Raw genomic sequence first — 20,239 nt, forward strand, 5'->3', positions numbered from 1 at the left:
TGGCAGCTTCGTTCAATCAGTATGCTGGGAGGAAAGGCTGTGACAAAGAATTCAACATCAAAAGCAAGGCCCTTTTCCATTGTTCATTAATCCTATTATTTTTACCGCTTTCCATCCCTCTGTGTTTGTCTGCCTTGTGTATTTGGGTAGAGGGTGAGGCAGTAAAATGGGGGGTAGTATGTTAGCTTGCCGTTAGTCTGTTGTAACTACTTTATATTCCATCTTTATTTCTGTTATAAATAAGCAGTGATTGTGTTTCAGCTTACAAACCTGGTGACTGTAAATTATTGGGCAGCCAAGGGCTGAAATGTAATGAATGGTGTGCACAGAGATCAGTGCTGGCGCCTCAACATTTTACAATTTATATAAATGACTTGGATGAAGGAAATGAAGGTATTGTTGCTAAATTTGCTAATGATACATAGGTTGGAAAGTAAGTTGTGAAGCGGACATAAGGACGCTACGATGGGATGCAAATAGGTTAAGTGAGTTGGCAAAGATCTGACAAGTTGAGTATTTTTAAAATTTTTAAATTAAATTTAGAGTGCCCAATTCATTTTTTCCAATTAAGGGGCAATTTAGCATGGCCAATCCACCTACCCTGCATATCTTTGGGTTTTGGGGGTGAGACCCACGCAAACACGGGGAGAATGTGCAAACTCCACACGGACAGTGACCCAGAGCTGGGATCAAACCTGGGACCTCGGTGCTGTGAGGCAGCAGCACTAACCACTTTCCTCGAGGTGGTGGTGAGCTGCGCCGCCGTGCTGCCCTATGAGAAATGGAGTATAATGTGCAAAATGTGAGGCTGCCCATTTTGGCTTGAAAAATAAAAATGAAGCATATTGTGTAAATGATGAGAGATTGCAGAGTGAGCTGGATATCCTAGTGCTTGAATCAGAAAAGGCGAGTTTGCAGGTACAGCAAATAATTAGGAAAGCTAAGAGACTTATCATCTATTGCAAGGGAAATTGAGTAGGGAGGTTATGCTTCAGTTATACACGGCATTGGTGAGGACACATCTGAAGAACTGTGTACAGTATTGATCTTAGTTAGGAAGAATGTAAAAACAGAAGTAATTCAGAGAAGGTTTAGAAGATTAATAGGCGACTTGACAGGGTAACTGTGGAGGGGATGTTTCATCTAGTAGGAGAATCTAGAAATAGGAGTCACTGTTTTTAAAAAAAGGGGTCATGTAATTTAAGATGGAGATGAGGAGACTTTTTTCTCTTGAGGGTCATTGGTCTTTGGAACACTCTTCTCAAAAGGCAATGGAAGCAGAGTCTTTGACTACTTTTAAGGCTGAGCTAGATAAATTCTTGATGACCAAGGGGGTGAAAGGTTATTTGTGGGGTAGCTGTGAAAGCAGAGTTGAGATTACAGTCAGATCAACCATAATCTTATTGAATAGTGGGACAGGCTCAAGGGACCAAGTGGCCTAATGCTGCTCCTAATTCATGTTGGATGCTACAATGGAGTTATGACCTCTGGGTGAATGAACTAAGATTGATCAAATGACTTTCCATGTTTCTAAATGATCTCATTAGTGATTGTTAAGGAACTTTAAAATGAAGCCCTGTATGCAAACAAGAATGATGATCTTCTGAATAAAATGGCAGCATTGTGCTGCAAATTTCTTAAAAGGCATGTCAAAGCATTGGTTATTGCAATTTTTGAGAAAAACTAGCTTGTAGCTAAATGCACCCTTTGTAAGGACAAATCTAACTGTGGTGGGAGCATACAATGCCGTTCTGGGCTGAACAAGGTGTTTGCTTGCATATTGGGGAGCAATTGTCCCTTAAATACAAAAATTGTAGAATATTTTGAATTTAAATTGCAATCTACAAGAAATCTTTCAATGCAGATTGATAAACATGGTTGAAAAATAGCATTATAGTTGCATGTATTATTTTAATATTTCAAGATTGAAATCTTGTACTGCGCATGTTAAGGTATATTCCTACAACAGGGGTTGCAGCGGCTCAAGGAAGCAGCTCACCACCACCTCGAGGAAAGTTGCAGTTGGACAATAAATGCTTTCATAGCCAGCGATGTCCTCATCCCACAAACAAATAAATTTTTTAAATTGGCTGGGAACTTTATTTTCAAGATGTAAAATGCAGTTTGCCCTTTTGCACTTTTCCTCCTTCCTATTCTTTAGACTGTTCAGGGAAGGGAGGCAGGCAGCAGAGCAAAAATTATGGTGATGGCATTATGCTTGAACACAAAATATTGATGTCCCTGCCTGCCACTGGTGAATCATTTGGTAAAGGAAGTACTTGGGGAAATGCTGCCTCACTAAGCACTTCTCACAATTTTAAAACAAATTACATGCAAGTATTTGCATTAAGAAGCACTTCTGTATTAGACCATATACTTCACAGTGATGTTTTTATCTATTGGCTGGAATTCTCCAGTCGTTCGATGGCGGCGGGATTCTCTGGTCCTGCTGGCAGCAGTACACCCCTGTCCGCCGGTTTCCTGGCATCGTGGGGTGACTTCAGTGGGAACTCCCATTGACATTGGCGGGAGCAGAGAATCCTGCCCCAGCAATGGCGTGCTGTAGAAAAACAGGTGGCTGGAAGCTCGGAGGAACCGACCATTGTCTTTTTTTAAAATTGAAACCATGTTTTCTCTGGCTTCTACAGCCATAAGTGATTGTTTGACGGGTGAATGCACATCAATTAAGTCAGGATTGTTGCTTTGCTTGATTTCAGGCTGTGATTTATTTTAATGTTTTGCAGCGATGGCTAGATCCAAACAAATCCGTCAGAAAGCAGCTAAAAAGTAAGTAAAACCATTCAGTTGTATTCTAGCTGGAAATCCATAATTTGAGCATATGATTCTGGAATAAAATGCTGTCTCTTTAATTGTAGGAGGATCCCCATATAACTTGAATTTTAGAGTCAAATTTTTTGTGACCGACCTCAATAAACTACAAGAGGAATACACAAGGTGGGTGCTATAATTAAGTGAAAGAATGGTTTGTGTGTGGGGTGGGGGGGGGAGGGGAGAAATGTTTTCACACTTTGCAGCAAATTGTGGGATTATTCCTTTTATATAATAAAGGAAAGACTTTGTATTTATGTTGTGCCTTTCACAGACTTGAGGCATTCCAAGGTACTTTGTAACTAATTGTTTTGAAGTGTCGTCAATGTTATTTAGGCACATGCAGTTGCTAATTTGAACACAGCAAGGATCCACGAACGGCCATGAGACAAAGGTTTGAGGTGTTGAGAAATACATGTTGGCCAGGATGCCGAAAACTTCCTCTGCTTTTCTTTTAGTAGTGCCGTCGGTTCATCCATCGGAACAGGCAAGTGAGGTAACCCTGTAACACTTCACCATCCCAACAAAGCAGCACCTATTATCGTGCTGCACTCAAGTGTCAGCCAAAATGATGAGTTCAAGTTGTTGAAGATTAAATCCATCACTTGCAAAATATATATTTCAAGATGGTAGACTGGTGCTTCATGGAATTGGAAGCATTTTCTGAACGCCTAGTGTGAACGTGGAACATTGAAATAGCTTAATCAGATTCACAAAGGCTGAATCTACTTTTCCAATAGTTTGGGAAATTGTCTTCCAACCTCACTTATTTACCATATGCCTGAGCTTTTGGTTGAGATTGCTAATTCAGGCTAATGTTTTTCCTAATTTTGGGGACTCATCTTCTTTTACTAGCTTGGTTGTCTGCATTTATTTTACATCTTGGATTTGTTTATTGTCACGTGTACCGAGGTACAAAGAAAAGTATTTCTCTGCGTGCAGCTCAAAACAGATCATTTAGTACATGAAAAGAAAATATGTAATAGGGCAACACAAGGTACACAATGTAAATAATCTTTATTAGTGTCACAAGAGGTCTTACATTAACACTGCAATTAAGTTACTGTGAAAAGCCCCTAGTCGCCACATTCTGGAAACTTTTCGGGGTAAAATTCAGAATGGCCAAATTACCTAACAGATCGTCTTTCAGGACTTGTGGGAGGAAACCAGAACACCCAGAGGAAACCCACGCAACCACGGAGAATGTGCAGACTCTGCACAGACAGTGAACCAAGCTGTGAATTGAACCAGGGACCCTGCTGCTGTGAAGCAACAGTGCTAACCACTGTGCTACCGTGCCACTCAAAAAATACATAGACACCTGCATCGGGTGAAGCATGCAGGAGTCTAGTATTAATCAGATCAGTCCATAAGAGGGTCGCTTAGGAGTCTGGTAACAGCGGGGAAGAAGCTGTTTTTGAACCTGTTTGTGCGTGTTCTCAGACTTTTGTATCTCCTACCCGATGGAAGAAGCTCGAAAAGCGACTAAGCCGGGTTGGAGGGGTCTTTGATTATGCTGCTATCTTTCCCAAGGCAGCGGGAGTCAATGGATGGGAGGCGGGTTCGTATAATGGACTGGGCGGCATTCACAATTCTCTGAATTTTCTTGCGGTCTTGAGCCGAGCAGTTGCTATACCAGGCTCTGATGCAGCCAGATGGGATGCTTTCTGTGGTGCACCTGTAAAAGTTCATCAGACTCAATGTGGACATGCCTAATTTCCTTAGTTACCTGAGGCAGTATAGGCGCTGTTGTTTCTTGGTCATAGCATCGGCATGGGTGGACCAGGACAATTTTTGGTGATGTGCATCCCTCGGAATTTGAAGCTGTCAACCATCTGCACCTCTGCCCCGTAGATGCAGGGAGGGGTGTGTACAGTACTTTGCTTCCTGAAGTCAATGACCAGCTCTTTAGTTTTGCTGGCATTGAGGGAGAGATTTTTGTCGTTACACCACTCCACTAGATTCTCTATCTCCCTCCTGTGTTTTGACTCGTCATTGTTCGAGATCCGACCCACTACGGTAGTGTCATCAGCAAAGTTGTAGATGGAGTTGGAGGCACATTTTGCCACGCAGTCGTGTGTCTGTATAGGGAGTACAATACGGGATGGTGGGGGTGGTAGGGCTGTAAAAAGCGCAGACCTTGGTTGAAGTTATTTCAAATACATATTTGAGATGGGAATGGACAATGAACTATTTTGCTACATTATGTCTCTACTCCAAGTCTCGAGTAACATTTGGTCAGCTTGTTAAAACTGCATATTTGAATGTTCCCAAAGTTATCCAATCGTTTGAAATGCGATTTATTTAGTATTGAAATTTTCTTGTACAGAGTATTAGGAATACTGTTAGTTTTGAGTACACACCTCCAGGGTAGATTGACCCTGGAGGGGGTATAGTACAGATTTATCAAAATGATGCCAGGACTTACAGGGTTAAACTCTGATGCTAGGTTGCATAAGCCTGGCTTGTAATTATGATTTTAGAAAGCTAAATTTGTAATATACAATTGACTAGAACAAAATATTATTTCTAATATAGGTTGTCACCAGTGCATCACAAAAATGCATTTGTTGTGAGCGAAGAAAATAGTTCTCAAACTTAGAGACTCATGAATTTGTTAGTCAAAGAGAACAAATAAGAAAGAAAATTACAGCACAGGAACAGACCCTTTGGCCCTCAAAGCTTGCACCGACCATGCTGCCTGTCTGAACTAAAAACCCCTACCCTTCCGGGGATATATCCCACTATTCCCATCCTATTGATGTATTTGTCAAGATGCCCCTTAAAAGTCACTATTGTATCTGCTTCCACTACCTTCCCCCGGCAGCAAGTTCCAGGTTCCCACCACCCTTTGTACAAAAGAACTTGCATCGTACATCTCCTTTAAACCTTGCCCCTCGCACCTTAAACCTATGCCCCCTAGTAATTGACTCTTCAATCCTGGAAAAAAGCTTCTTACTATCCACTCTGTCCATGCCCCTCATACCCTTGTAGACGTCTATCAGGCCGCCCCTCAACCTCTGTTGTTCCAGTGAGAACAAACCAAGTTTCTCCAACCTCTCCTCATAGCTAATTCCCTCCGTGCCAGGCAACATCCTGGTAAATCTTTTCTGTATGCTCTCCAAAGACCCCACATCCTTCTGGTAGTGTGGCGCCAGAATTGAACACTATATTCCAAGTGCGGGCCAACTAAGGTTCTATACAGCTACAACATGACTTGCCAATTTTTAAACTCAATGCCCCGGCCGATGAAGGCAAGCATGCCGTATGCCTTCTTGACGACCTTTACCACCTGCGTTGCCACTTTCTGTGACCTGTGTACCTGTACACCCAGATCTTTCTGCCTATCAATACTCTTATGGGTTCTGCCATTTACTGTAAATTTCCCATCTGTATTAGACCTTCCAAAATGCATTACCTCACATTTGTCCGGATTAAACTCCATCTGCCATTTCTCCTCCCAAGTCTTCAACCGATCTCTATCCTGCTGACTGTCCTCCTCGTCATCCGCAATTCCACCAACGGTGTCGTCCGTAAACGTACTAATCAAACCAGTTACCTTTTCCTCCAAATCATATATATTACAAACAGCAAAGGTCCCAGCACTGAATCCCTGAGGAAGACCACTGCTCACAGCCCTCCATTCAGAAACACACCCTTCCACTGCTGCCTTCTGTCTTCTATGACTGAGCCAGTTCTGTATCCATCTTGCCAGCTCACTTCTGATCTTCTGCGACTGCACCTTCTGAACCAGTCTGCCGTGAGGGACCTTGTCAAAGGCTTACTGAAGTCGATGTAGACAACATCCACTGCCCTACCCTCAGTAATCATCTTCGTCACTTCCTCGAAAAACTTGATCGAGTTAGTGAGACACAACCTCCCCTTCACAACCATGTTGCCTCCCGCTAATACGTTCACTTATTTTCAAGTGAGAGTAAATCCTGTCTTGAATAATCCTCCTCAATAATTTCCCTACCACTAACGTAAGGCTCACCGGCCTGTAATTTCCTGGATTATCCTCGCTCCCCTTCTTAAACAAAGGAACAACATTTAGACCTCTCCTGTAACCAGTGAGGATACAAAGATTTCTGTCAAGACCCCAACAATTTCCTCCCTTGTCTCTCCGTATTCTGGGGTATATCCCATCAGGCCATGGGGTCATGTCTAACTTAATGTTTTTCAAGACCCCCAATACCTCCTAGTCAAGTAACCAAAACTTTATACAGAGCAATTCACAACCAATTCCATTCATACATCACCGTTAATTAATTAAAATGGCAAGGAACTTTACAGGAATGTTGTAGAACCAAGTTTGAAACCAAGTCACATACCGAGGTATTGGGCGAAGGGACGGTGAGGGTGGCAGAGGTTCTTGGGGAAAGGCCATGGAGCAATAATAATTTTAAAATTGAGGCATTTTGTTTGGCCAAGAGCCAGTGTATATCAGCGAGCACAGGTGAGGTTGGTAAGCCGAATTTGGTGTGCTCTGCGACATGGGCAGCAGAGTTTTGAATGACCTCAGGGCCATATTAATGGTGAAGATATTTGGTGCAGGTAGGAATTTCAACAGCAGGAACCGAATATTTACATTGTGCAAACATTCTTGGATCAAAGAATGGATCAGAAATGGATCATAAATTTAGTAATAGGAAATCACATTGTAACTGACAAATATTCTGCAAATGCAGTAACCTATAATGGTCTTGATATCTTTTGGGAAGTGCAGACCAATCTAGCAAATTAGCCATATTCTGTTAGTATCTGAAAAAATACCAATTATTTAGTCAAATTTCGTCCAAAAGCAGTTCATGCAAATACAATGCAATGTCATTTTTAAAAATTTGTTCATGGGATGTGGGTGTCGCTGGCTGGGCCAGCATTTGTTGCCCATCCCTAAGGGCAATTAAGAGTCAACCACATTGCTGTGGATCTGGAGTCACATGTAGGCCAGACCAGGTAAGGACGACAGATTTCCTTCCCTAAAGGACATTAGTGGACCAGGTGGGTTTTTACGACAATCAACAATGGTTTCATGGTCAACTTTAGACTTCTAATTCCAGATTTTTTATAATTGAATTCAAATTTCACCATCTGCCAAGGTGGGATTCGAACCAGAGCATGATTATTGGTCTCTAGATTACTAGTCCAGCGACAATACTACTGCACCACTGCCTCCCTAAGTGCCATTTTAATGATGTTTAACTGACATGTCCTGTCAGTTAACAGAGCAATGCTTTTATTCTGAGTCCTTTCCATGTTATGTATTTGACTTTGTTTTATTCATTCGACCTGAGTGCTTTGCTACCATTGAGAGGAGCAGTAAGCATAATTGAGTAAATATGGTGAAGGAACTGAGTACAGGCAATTGTCTGTTTCTGCATAATGATTTTGAAGGCCTTTGATGCAAAAAAAACTTCTAATAGTCAGTGTAAAATTTTCCATATTTGACCATGTATTCACATGAAATCTAAATGCACTTTTCTGAAGCAATTTTTCCTGCATCTGAGAAAACTGTATTACTTACTGGATCAAATAACCATATATCCTGATGCCCATTTTGGCAAAAGAGTCCGAAGTGCCAGGAGAGAAAACATTGCTACTCAGCGAGTTATGATCTGTAATGCACTGCTTAAAAGGGTAGAGGAAATGGATTCAATAATTTTCAAAAGACAATTGAATAAGTGGGTAAATACGCAGGGCTATAGGGAATGAATAGGCGAGTGGGACTGAGAACTGACCCAGGCATCATGTGCCAAATGGCCACCTTCTGTGCTGATCATTCTGTGATTCCATATCTGCTATGCAAGGAGAAGTTGATGTGTTTTACTGTCTTTTGTACTGAGGAATTGACCTACGTAGAGAGCAGGCGGAATAGCTGGATTGTTTTCTAATTATGCTTCTGCCCGATGTTAAAAAAAAATACTTCAGTGGATTTGTTGGGACAGGATTCCAATTTAATTGTGAATGAGTTATCCTTTAAGTGAATACTGATAATGTGCACCTTCCTCTTTCCTTCTCCTGCACACACCCTCTCCTCAAACACTATTCCTAGGGCGAATACATCAAAACAACACTTGTTAAACTGGCGCTATTTGTAATTTGCACACACTTGTGCACATTATAGGACAGATGTTAAAGCTTTAGTAATGATTCATTGAAATGATATTAAGTATTAGAAATTATAGATTATGGAACAAAATTTCATACTAGCCAGAAGCTATGGGTGAACTTAATGCAGATTTTCAAATTTCAATGATTTTGTAAATGATAAAATGAAAGTTCATTGTTTAAGGCTTGGAATGGTATTCGCTTTATTAATTGGGTCCTGGTATACAAATAGTTAAGACAGCTCCACTTAGCAGTCATCATATTGTTTAAATTGATCCAGCTGTTACCAAATTAGTAAATTAAATAAAAACGCTAACCCCTTTGTACAAATGATTTCATTCTGATTGCAATTTATGTTTCTAATGCATTTGAGCCAACTACTGAAACTTAATCATGGATGAATATAAATGCATTGATTAGTACCTGTGTGCAAAGTACTTGGTCATATTGTATGATCTAAAATACATATTTTTATTCTTTATCAGGTACCAATATTTTCTGCAACTTAAGCAAGATATTCTTAGTGGAAGGTGAGTATCATTATCGTAACTTCAAAAAAGTGACTTCAATCTGTTGGCTAAAGTGAATACCTATGGGGCAGGATTCTCCATTGGCTGGTGCCAAAACCGTGAAATGCGTTTTGGCGGAGCGTCAATTTGAATCGTGGCGGGCGCCAATTTGACGGCAAATCGCGATTCTCTGTCACCTCAACAGCAGCGCCAATGCGGTCCGGAACACGTCCAGTAGACACCGGTTGTCTATTATCATCGGGCCAGACCCGGTATTCTCCTGGGCCTCTGCAATGCTCTGCCTCCAATAGGCTGAGTTCCCGACGGCGCGGTTCATTTTTTGATATTTAAAAACTGTGAAACCGGCATCCTGGCTGCTGAGAGAAAGAGAGGCGGTAAGGAAAGTGTCCAACATCACCATAGTTTGCTGACAGTTGTGCCGCTGGCCAGGGGCTTCTGCCAGGACCGGGGGGGGGGGCGTTGCGGGGGATGGCCTGGCGGTGGGCTGTGAGGTTGTGGTGGACGGACACGGAACACCATTGCCGCAGCCAGAAAGGCAGCCATGCAGCTGCACGCGCCGCTGATGGCCCACTGTGAACTTAGGGCCACGGGTCGTATTGGTGTCCCTCCAGGCCACCCCCCTTAGGTGCCCTCTGGCTCCAGCCGACCCATTAGCTGTATGGGCATGCTCCAGCACATCCAGTGCCATCTTATTGGCTGGGATGAATGTGTGTGGGATTGTAACGTGTATATGCGACTGCAGCTTGTCAACCTCCCTAGTGTCAATTACTGACCCGGCGAAGCCCACACCGTTTATTATTGAAATCGATTGTGTGGCGCCAGTACTAATTCTTCCACAGTTGTTGAATAGATCCAGATTCGGTGGCAGCTTTGCTGTCGTGAAAGTCCACGAATTCTGCGTCTGCATCAACACTTAGTCTCAGAAACAGAGAATCCAGTCCATGATGTCCATAAGACCATTTGGCATAGGAGCAGAATTAGGCCACTCGGCCCATCAAATCTGCTCCGCCATTAAATCATGGCTGATATTTTCTCATCCACTTTATTAATCAAGAACCTATCTATCTCTGTCTTAAAGACACTCAGTCTCCACAGCTTTCTGCGGCAAAGAGTTCCACAGATTCACCACCCTCTGGCTGAAGAAATTCCTCCTCATTTTTGTTTTAAAGGATCGTCCCTTTAGTCTGAGATGGTGTCCTCTGGTTCTAGTTTTTTCTGCAAGTGGAAACATCCTCTCCACGACCACTCTATCCAGGCCTTGCAGTATCCTGTAGGTTTCAACAAGATCCCCCCTCATCCTTCTAAACTCCATCGAGTACAGACCCACGAGTACAGAATTGTCGGATGATAATCATTACACGCGAAGGCTATAGCCTGGAGAAAACTCTTTCTATTGAGACTTAAACTTCTGAAGTATAATGGAGCAATTTTTATGGTTTAGCCAGAAGGCTGCTTTCCAAGATCGTCTTTCTGCTATTCTTTAAAAATCAATTATTACCCATATTTTCTCCCAGGCATTCAATCATTCCTCCCAAACACATATTCCAAGACTGCCTTTTATATTTCTCGTGCTGCCACTCGATAAGATCATTTATTCCCTGACATTACATACATTGAAGGTACTCTATAAATGCACATTGTTGTGGTGAATCGTCGACTTCAGGTGCAGATATTCCATTCTCCGTATTCCGTTATTCTTCAGGGCTCCAGTCAATAGTTGATCCACAACTGCAAACAGTACCGTAGATAATTTAATTTCTTGTGAATAATAATCTTTATTATTGTCACAAGTAGGCCCACATTAACACTGCAATGAAGTTACTGTGAAAATCCCCTAGTCACCACACTCCGGCGCCTGTTCGGGTACACAGAGGGAGAATTTAGAATGTCCAATTCACCTAACAAGCACGTCTTTCGGGACTTGTAGGAAGAAACTGGAGCACCGAAACCCACACAGACACTGAGAGAACGAGCAGACTCTGCACAGATTTCCAAGCAGGAATCGAACTTGGAACTCTGGTGCTGTGAAGCAACAGTGCTAACCACTGTATATGTAGTTGATTTAGTGTTCTGTGGTATTCTGAGAAATATAATTGAAGATTTTATATCAAGTCTGCCAAAAAATTTGGGACAATTCAACTATTTTTACAGCACTGCAGAGAAGCAATGCCAAACTATGGCTTTGTTAGAGAACAGAAGTGTGTCTTTCATTAGTTAAAAGCCGGTTTACCAAGCTTAATTTTTGAGATCCCAGTTAAAGCAAGTTGGTCACTTAACATTTAACTCACTCACAATTTTATTGAAATGTAAAGCAAGCAAACTGCTGATTAGCAGTTGGGTGGTCAAGCAACCAGTATCTGATCTATTGATGGCTGGCGATCTTGGAATAGTGTGAGCTGTGTTGAGTAAAACTAAGTGCTTGGGAATTGTGGAGCTGCATAGCAAACGTTAGAAAATTGATGATGCCTGATGGTGGGTGGAAACTGGTGTTATTCGTGTTAAATTTGATGAGATTCAAATCCAGGATTGACCGTAGAGTTGTAATGAGAGAAAGAAACCACACTGGAGAGAAATCCAGCAACTCACTTGTTTGTGTTTTAATTTTTAATTTTAAAAAAAAAAGGAACTTAATTGATGAAACATCTTGGGCTGGATTCTCCGAGCCTCCACACCGAAATCGCGATCGGTGTGGGGGCGGACAATGGCCGTTTACAGCAAAATCCGGCCCAACGCCGCTCCAGCGATTCTCCAGTCCCCAGAGAATCGCCATGAATCGCGCACTTGCGGTCTACGCGGTGTGGGTAGGGGGCCATTGACAGAGGCCCCCGCGGCGATTCTCCCAGGAAAACTGGCCAAGTTCCCGACGGCGTGGTCTAACCACATTTTTCCTGTCGGAACGGCCAGTGGCAGTTGCGGACTCTGTCCGCGGCCGCACTGGTGGGGGCGGGGGGTGCCATTCATTTGTAGGCGCCTCACAGACGGCCAGGCAAGCAGTGGGGCGGCACCAATTAGCGGGCGCGCGCGATCTCTGAGGGACCTACTTTGTTCATCATGGTCCGCGGTGGGAGTCCACCATGTCGCACGGGGCCACGTATTCACAGCCAGAGCTGCGAGGAGCACTCCGGGGCCCTGCTAGCCCCCTGCAGATAGGAGAATCACTCAGGACTTTGTTAAACAAGTGGGAGGAGTATTCCTTCTGTTGCTATTCCAAGACTGGCAGTTCTTGTGTAGGAAAGCTAAGCAGACAGTGGTTGTACATTTTTCTTTTTCCATTCTACCTGAACCAAGATGCTGAATGTACTATGTACACTGCATTGATATGTAATCAGCTTATTGTCACGCACACTTCTGTAAAGGTTTACCCTTTTGTCCAGCATTTCATTTTAATAGCAACTCAAATTTACCATTAGTACAATGAGTTTGTCTAGTGAGAAGCTGAGTCATGTTGATAAAAGCTGATGAGTTATACCCAGTTGAACATACAAATAGAGCGTTGTGGACAATATTTCAGCAAGCTTTTCACTTCTTAAGCGAAGAAATAAATCAGCGAAGAAGAGGGATGACAAATAAAATGGCCATTAAATGATTTTTCAAGGTTTTATACAATGTTTTGCACTTGGAGACAAGGGGTTTGTAAGTTTAAATCCTCACTGAAGGCAAGGAGAGAGGTGAGGAAAAGTTTGTTTTCACAGGAACATGGAATACGTTTTCACATGGTAGTTGAAGTGTAGACCATTGCATTCTTTAAAGTGGCTAAATGATGGAGAGAAAGTTAGAGCTATCTAGTGCAATTGGTTTTTGGATTGCTCAAGCAAAGAGCTGCTGGCATAGGCATGAACTGAATGGCCTCCTACCTTGTGAGCTTCTTCGGCTCTTATTTAATAATAATAATAATCGCTTATTGTCACAAGTAGGCTTCAATGAAGTTACTTTGAAAAGCTCCTAGTCGCCACATTCCACCACTGTTCGGGGAGGCCGGTACGGGAATTGAACTCACGCTGCTGGCATTGTTCTGCATTACAAGCCAGTTGTTTAGCACACTGTGCTAAACCAGCCCCTATTTATTTAATAAATAGATGTAGAGGAAATGAACAAGATTAAAAAGTATGAAAATACTTGCACTGCAGTAGCCTTTATAAATTATAAATTTCCCAAGCCATTGCTATGAATTCCTAGGAAGTTATTAAGATTTAGAGGAAAAAAGGCTCCGATCAAATTTCTAAATTAATTTTTCAGTCAAATGGCATTTAACATGTATAAACCTATTCGCGTTTTATCTCCAATATAAACTACGGAGTCACCTGCATGGATTTAAGTTCCTGTTTGCCCAAATGGAATGTACACACTCCATAAAGGGACACATCACACTTTTGTAAATCCAGCATCATATTTATCAAGGTGTTTACGACAGTTTATTGGAGGTCACTATATGATTTTGCTACGGTTTTGAACGTGGTTCAGTCACAAAGCGAGCATGCCTGAATAACAACATAACAGTATTTGCTGTCAGGTTGTATTTTTTACAGTTGTAGGATTTACAAAAATATATTACTCAAAGTTGATTGTCAGATGGGCTCCCAGTGTGGTGCATTTGCCTGAACTGGAGCTACATATTCATACACAGGAACTTGTTCTTTGCAGACAGAAAGAACAGCTACAAACATTGTGTTTGTTTCAATTAAACAAAATAAGTGACAGCCATTTGCTGGCTCATTCCTCAGGGTAATGCCTGATCAATCGGAGTCAAGCTTACCTGATTTAAATTTTAAACAATGCTAATCGATTAACTGTCGGTCACCATCAACTGCTGCATTCTCCATGGAAATGTCTCGACCAATCAGAGTCCACTTGCTGACAAATCACTCTTTTCAAACAGTATAAGTTTATGATTTCCCATTGTGTTGGTATTTTTGCGAAGTGTCCTGTTGAGTGCTAGCTTTGATATGTCTTTTGTTTTAGCAATGTCCAAATTCTGAACAACAAATGACGACTTAAGGACTCTTAAGTCATAGCTGGGAAGTGGTGATGGTTTTTTAAATTGTGCAGGCTTAATCCAATTATACTTAAAATTTCTTGTACTTCACAAAGAGTACAAATTATCGGGTAAAAAAAATACTGAGTTGCACCTTTTTGTGGGGAAATGTCATTCAAACAAAACTGTCCTAAAACAAAATAACTGTGATTAATAACTAGTTTGTACGCAGTGGCGATGTTTAACAAGTTATTGGGTGAATAGCATTCAACTGACAAACTTGGCTGCCATGTTTATCATGGGGTCTTAATGAAGATCAACTGGCCAAGAACAAGTTCCACCAGTATGACTTTGCATACTCAGCAGCGGTAATGTCAGTACTATAGGATGTTTGGATCCATGCTAGTTTCTAGAAATGGACTTATCAGAGATGATTCGGGTGCAATCGTTAATTGATTGCTGTTGCAGGCATTTAAGCATCTGTGTTGAAATTTCCTCCTTCCCTGCCCCCACCACCATTTTCTTTAACTAATGTTATTGAACCCTGTCATCGCTTTTGAGCACTATAAAATATCCCTGGGGAAAAAGGGACTTATAAATAGGATGTGAATTTCTGAACTGGAATTTAGAAACCTATGTCCTGTTTTAAGGGTGTTCCGATTGCTATAGACAGGAGGAGATGTTAATTTAAACAGCACTCAATTCTTGTCTTGCCACCTGTCCATTAAAAAAAAACTTTGGATTTTTTCCCCTCTTTATAAGCAATAGCGTATTTCCCTATCCTCTCAGTTTTTATGTGATCCAAATTTATCGTAATAACCCCACAGCAAACTGGAAATAGCATGAACTGAAGGGTTTAGTTTATTTGCATAAACTCAACGAGGTTTGCAAAGTTGCCTCCATGCACTGATAGTAAAGAGAAGGACAGAGAAAAGAAGGGTTTACAGCACAAAGACCATAGAGAAAAACACATATTGGTTCATGTGGGATCCAGTGTCCAGAATCAAAGTCCAATTAAGTATTCTTTCACTGAGGTCAGTGGGTTGATAACAGATGCTGTATAATTCACTTTTCCAGTGGTGTTGACTTCACAAGATGAAATAGGCAATGACACAGAACATGCAGACAAATGGATGGAGCCAGGTGTTCACCCTATGCCAGAGCTCCTTGGGTGTGGTTTGCTAGTCAGGTGTAAAACAGCAGACTGACCTTTTCAGCCCAACAAGGCAGTACTGGTTCCACAAGCCAAGGCTGATGTCACATGGCTCCCACCTCTACACAGTGTTTGACAAGGGGTGTACATCCCTGTACATCCATTAAGAATTGAAAGGAAGGTCGCAGGGCCCTTTGTCTTAGCAGACGAACAGACTGCTGTTAGCCAACCTGAGTAATGAAATGCACATGAGCTTTGTGCTACTCTCTTTGAATTTGGCCTGTGCAGTCAAAGGAGGTCGTTGTGGCTTCACCGAGATAATGATTTCTCAGGTCGTTTCTTTTGTTCAGGAGACAGATGGGCCAGTTTTTTAAGGTCTTTGTCCAATTTTTAAAATGTTAGAAATAGCCATGAGGATAATTATATACATTTTATAAAAGTATACAGTCTGAGGGCTTAGTACCCTCTCAAAATGTTGAAGTAATCATAATTGCTTGTGGAATAAGTGTGCTATCTTTCAATTATCCCTTTTCTAGGTTGCCTTGTCCATATAATATTGCTGCCCTTCTGGCTTCTTACTCTGTTCAGTGTAAGTATATGCTCAACAAATTCAATTCCTTATGAAGGACATTTTTGCTTTCCTCCATTATTACTTAATTTCAAATCTTTGTTTATAGTTCCACATCCTACAGAGCTGTGCCATTATTTGCTGTCTCATATCCTTCTCTATAACTCTACTGCAAATGACAATATTGACAAATCCATCTTCCTTCAGCAACTGTACTCTGCATTCCACATTTGGGTCATTATTATCATCTTCCACTCCTACATCTTCTGTTGCCTCCAATGACTGCTCTACTTGCACAGTCACCCTTGATGTATTCTTCATCTCTTCCTTATCATTAATTACTTGCAATCCCTTAGTGATATAATTCCATAAGATCATAAGAAATAGGAGTAGGCCATTCAGCACTTCGAGCCTGCTCCGCCATTTAGTAAGGTCATGGCTGATCCTCACAAAGTCCAATTCCCTGCCTTATCTCCATAACCCTTAATTCCCCTACTGATTAAAACCTATCGATCTCAGCCTTGAAAATGTTCAAGCACTTGACTTCTCAGCTTTTTAGGTAAAGAATTCCAAATATTCGTCACTCTTTGAGAGAATAAATTCTTCTTCAAATCCAGCTTAAATGAGCACCCAATTATTCTATGTCAATGCCCTCTTGTCCTACGCTTTCCCATGAGTGGAAACATTCTCTCTAATATTTACCCTGTCTAACCCCGTGAGAAACTTGTATGTTTCAATCATATCCCCTTCCCATTCTTCTGAACTCCAAAGGAGTATAGACCAACCTGTTTAATCTTTCCTTGTATGGAAGCCCCTCCATACCTGGGATCATCCCAGTAAATCCTAATACTGCCTCCAATGACATATCTTTCCTTAAATAAGGGCCCCAAAGCTGTACATAGTATTCTAAATGTGGCCTCACTAGTTCCTTGTACAGTTGCAGCAACACCTCTTTCCTTTTATACTCCAGCCCCTTTGAAATAAAAGCCAGCATTCCATTTGCCTTCCCGATTACCTTCTATGATAATGGGTGGCTTCAATCTGCATATAGATTGGATGACTCAAATTAGTCACAGTACAATAAAGAAGGAATTTCTGGAGTGTATATGGGTTGGTTTTCAGGATCAGTATGTTGAGGAACCAGCAAGGGAATAGGCCATGTTGGGACTGGGTGTTGTGCAATGAGAAAGGATTAGTTGACAATCTAGTTGAGAGAACCCTTGGGGATGAGTAACCATAATATGGTAGTATTCTTTATTACAATAAATAGTGAGGCATTTGAGTCTGAGACAAAGTCCTGAACCTCAATAAAGGTAACTATGATGGTATGAGGCATGAGCTGGCAATGTCAGACTGCGAATCATTACTGAAAGGAAGGACAGTGGACAGGCAATGGCAGGCATTCAAGGAACGAATTGGTGAACTCCAAAAGTTGTTTATTCCTATTTGGCACAAGAATAGAATGGGAACTGTGGCAAAACCGTGACTTACAAGGGAAATTAGAGATTAGATTCAAAGAAGAGACATACAAATTAGCAAGAAAAAGCAATAGACCCGAGGATTGGGAACAATTTAAAATTCAGCAAAGACAGATCAATGGATTATTTAAAAAGGGGAAAATACAATTTGAAAGTAAACTAGCGGGGAACATAAAAATTAATTCAAAGTTTCTATAGTTTTGTAAAGGGAAAAAGATTAATAAAAACTAATGTAGGCCCCTTACAGTCAGAAGCGGGGTAATTTTTAACGGTGAACAAAAATGGCTCAGGACCTAAATTCGTACTTTACTCCTGTCTTCCTTTGTGAGGACAGAAGCAATGTACTGTAAGTTCTGAGAGGCACAAGTTTTAGTGAGGAGCTGAAGGAAATTAGTATTAGTAAAGAGATGTTTTTGAGGAAATTAATGGGATTGATGGCGGACAAATCTCCAGGGCCTGATAATCTGCATCCCAAAATACTTAAGGAAGTGGCCCTAGAAATAGTAGATCCAATGGTGGTCATTTTCCAAAATTCTTTGGACTCTGGAATTGTTCCTACAGATTGGAGGGTAGCGAATGTAACTCCGATATTCAAAAAGGTAGGTAGAAAGAAAAGAGGGAACTATAGACCAGTGAACCTAACGTTGGTAGTAAGGAAGTTGCTCGAGTCCATTATCAGGGATTTCATAGCAAAGCAGTGGTGTAATCAGACAGTCAGCATGGATTTACAAAAGGAAAATCATGCTTGATAAAACTACTAGAATTTTTTGAAGACGTAATTACAAATTCTTTGACCAGGGAGAACTGGTAGATGTGACTTATTTAGACTTTCAGAAGGCTTTTGACAAGGTCTCACATAGCAGATTAATATGTAAAGTTAAACCGCATGGGATTACGGGTAGTGTCTTGAGATGGATATAAAACTGGTCAGCAGACAGGAAGCAAAAGGTTGCAATAAATGGGTCTTTTTCTGATTGGCAGAATACTAGTGGGGTACCGCAGGGATCTGTACTCTGATCCCAACTGTTCACATTATATATTAATGATTTGGATGAGGGAACTAAATGTATTATCTCCAAAGATGATACAAGGTTGTGTGGGACGGTGAGCTGTGAGGAGGATGCAGAGATGCTTCAACGGGCTTTGGACAGGCTGAGTGAGTGGGCACATGCATGGCACATGCAGTATAATGTGGATAAATATGACGTTATATGCTTCGGTAGCAAAAATAGGAAGGCAGATTATTATTTGAATGAGTGTAACTAAGAGGTGGATACTCAGCGAGGCCTTGGACACGTGTCCTCCTGCATCAGTCACTGAAAGGAAGTGTGCAGGTACAGCAGGCAGTAAAGAAGGCAAATGGTATGTTGGCCTTCATAGTGAGAAGTATTGAGTATAGGAATAGAGATGTTTTATTGCAAAAAAAACTTTTTACCCAGAGGGTGCTGATGATCTGGAACACACTGCCGGGGAGGGTGGTAGAGAGTGGTGAATCTGTGGAATTCGCTACCGTAAAGTAGTTGAGGCCAAATTGTTGTATGATTTCAAGAAGGAATTAGACATAGCTCCTTGGGGCTAAAGGGATAGGGAGAGAGGGGAGGCGGGGTGGTGTTGAGGCGAGACTTCAGTAAGGCCTTTGACAAGGTCCCTCATGGTAGACTAGTACAAAAGGTGAAGTCACACGGGATCAGGGGTGAACTGGCAAGGTGGATACAGAACTGGCTAGGCCATAGAAGGCAGAGGGTAGCAATGGAGGGATGCTTTTCTAATTGGAGGGCTGTGACCAGTGGTGTTCCACAGGGATCAGTGCTGGGACCTTTGCTCTTTGTAGTATATATAAATGATTTGGAGGAAAATGTAACTGGTCTGATTAGTAAGTTTGCAGACGACACAAAGGTTGGTGGAATTGCGGATAGCGATGAGGACTGTCTGAGGATACAGCAGGATTTAGATTGTCTGGAGACTTGGGCGGAGAGATGGCAGATGGAGTTTAACCTGGACAAATGTGAGGTAATGCATTTTGGAAGGGCTAATGCAGGTAGGGAATATACAGTGAATGGTAGAACCCTCAAGAGTATTGAAAGTCAAAGAGATCTAGGAGTACAGGTCCACAGATCACTGAAAGGGGCTACACAGGTGGAGAAGGTAGTCAAGAAGGCATACGGCATGCTTGCCTTCATTGGCCGGGGCATTGAGTATAAGAATTGGCAAGTCATGTTGCAGCTGTATAGAACCTTAGTTAGGCCACACTTGGAGTATAGTGTTCAATTCTGGTCGCCACACTACCAGAAGGATGTGGAGGCTTTAGAGAGGGTGCAGAAGAGATTTACCAGAATGTTGCCTGGTATGGAGGGCATAAGCTATGAGGAGCGATTGAATAAACTCGGTTTGTTCTCACTGGAACGAAGGAGGTTGAGGGGCGACCTGATAGAGGTATACAAAATTATGAGGGGCATAGACAGAGTGGATAGTCAGAGGCTTTTCCCCAGGGTAGAGGGGTCAATTACTAGGGGGCATAGGTTTAAGGTGAGAGGGGCAAAGTTTAGAGTAGATGTACGAGGCAAGTTTTTTACGCAGAGGGTAGTGGGTGCCTGGAACTCA

The 20,239-nt window shown here is 41.8% G+C and overlaps 1 protein-coding gene across 6 annotated transcripts in view; it reads left to right on the forward strand.

Moving 5' to 3' along the window:
- ptpn4a (protein tyrosine phosphatase non-receptor type 4a) overlaps positions 1-20,239 on the forward strand; it is a 428,661-nt gene that overhangs the window by 190,029 nt on the left and 218,393 nt on the right. For 4 of the 6 annotated variants that reach the window (XM_072470160.1, XM_072470166.1, XM_072470168.1 and 1 more), the window contains 4 exons: positions 2,718-2,787; positions 2,877-2,955; positions 9,423-9,467; positions 16,129-16,181. In XM_072470160.1, coding sequence (XP_072326261.1) covers positions 2,718-2,787; positions 2,877-2,955; positions 9,423-9,467; positions 16,129-16,181 — 247 coding nt within the window. The remainder of the gene's footprint in view (positions 1-2,717; positions 2,788-2,876; positions 2,956-9,422; positions 9,468-16,128; positions 16,182-20,239) is intronic. The other 2 variants (XM_072470164.1, XM_072470175.1) reach the window with 1 other exon arrangement.

Source organism: Scyliorhinus torazame, chromosome 2 (assembly GCF_047496885.1).
Source record: "Scyliorhinus torazame isolate Kashiwa2021f chromosome 2, sScyTor2.1, whole genome shotgun sequence".
Taxonomy (NCBI): domain Eukaryota; kingdom Metazoa; phylum Chordata; class Chondrichthyes; order Carcharhiniformes; family Scyliorhinidae; genus Scyliorhinus; species Scyliorhinus torazame.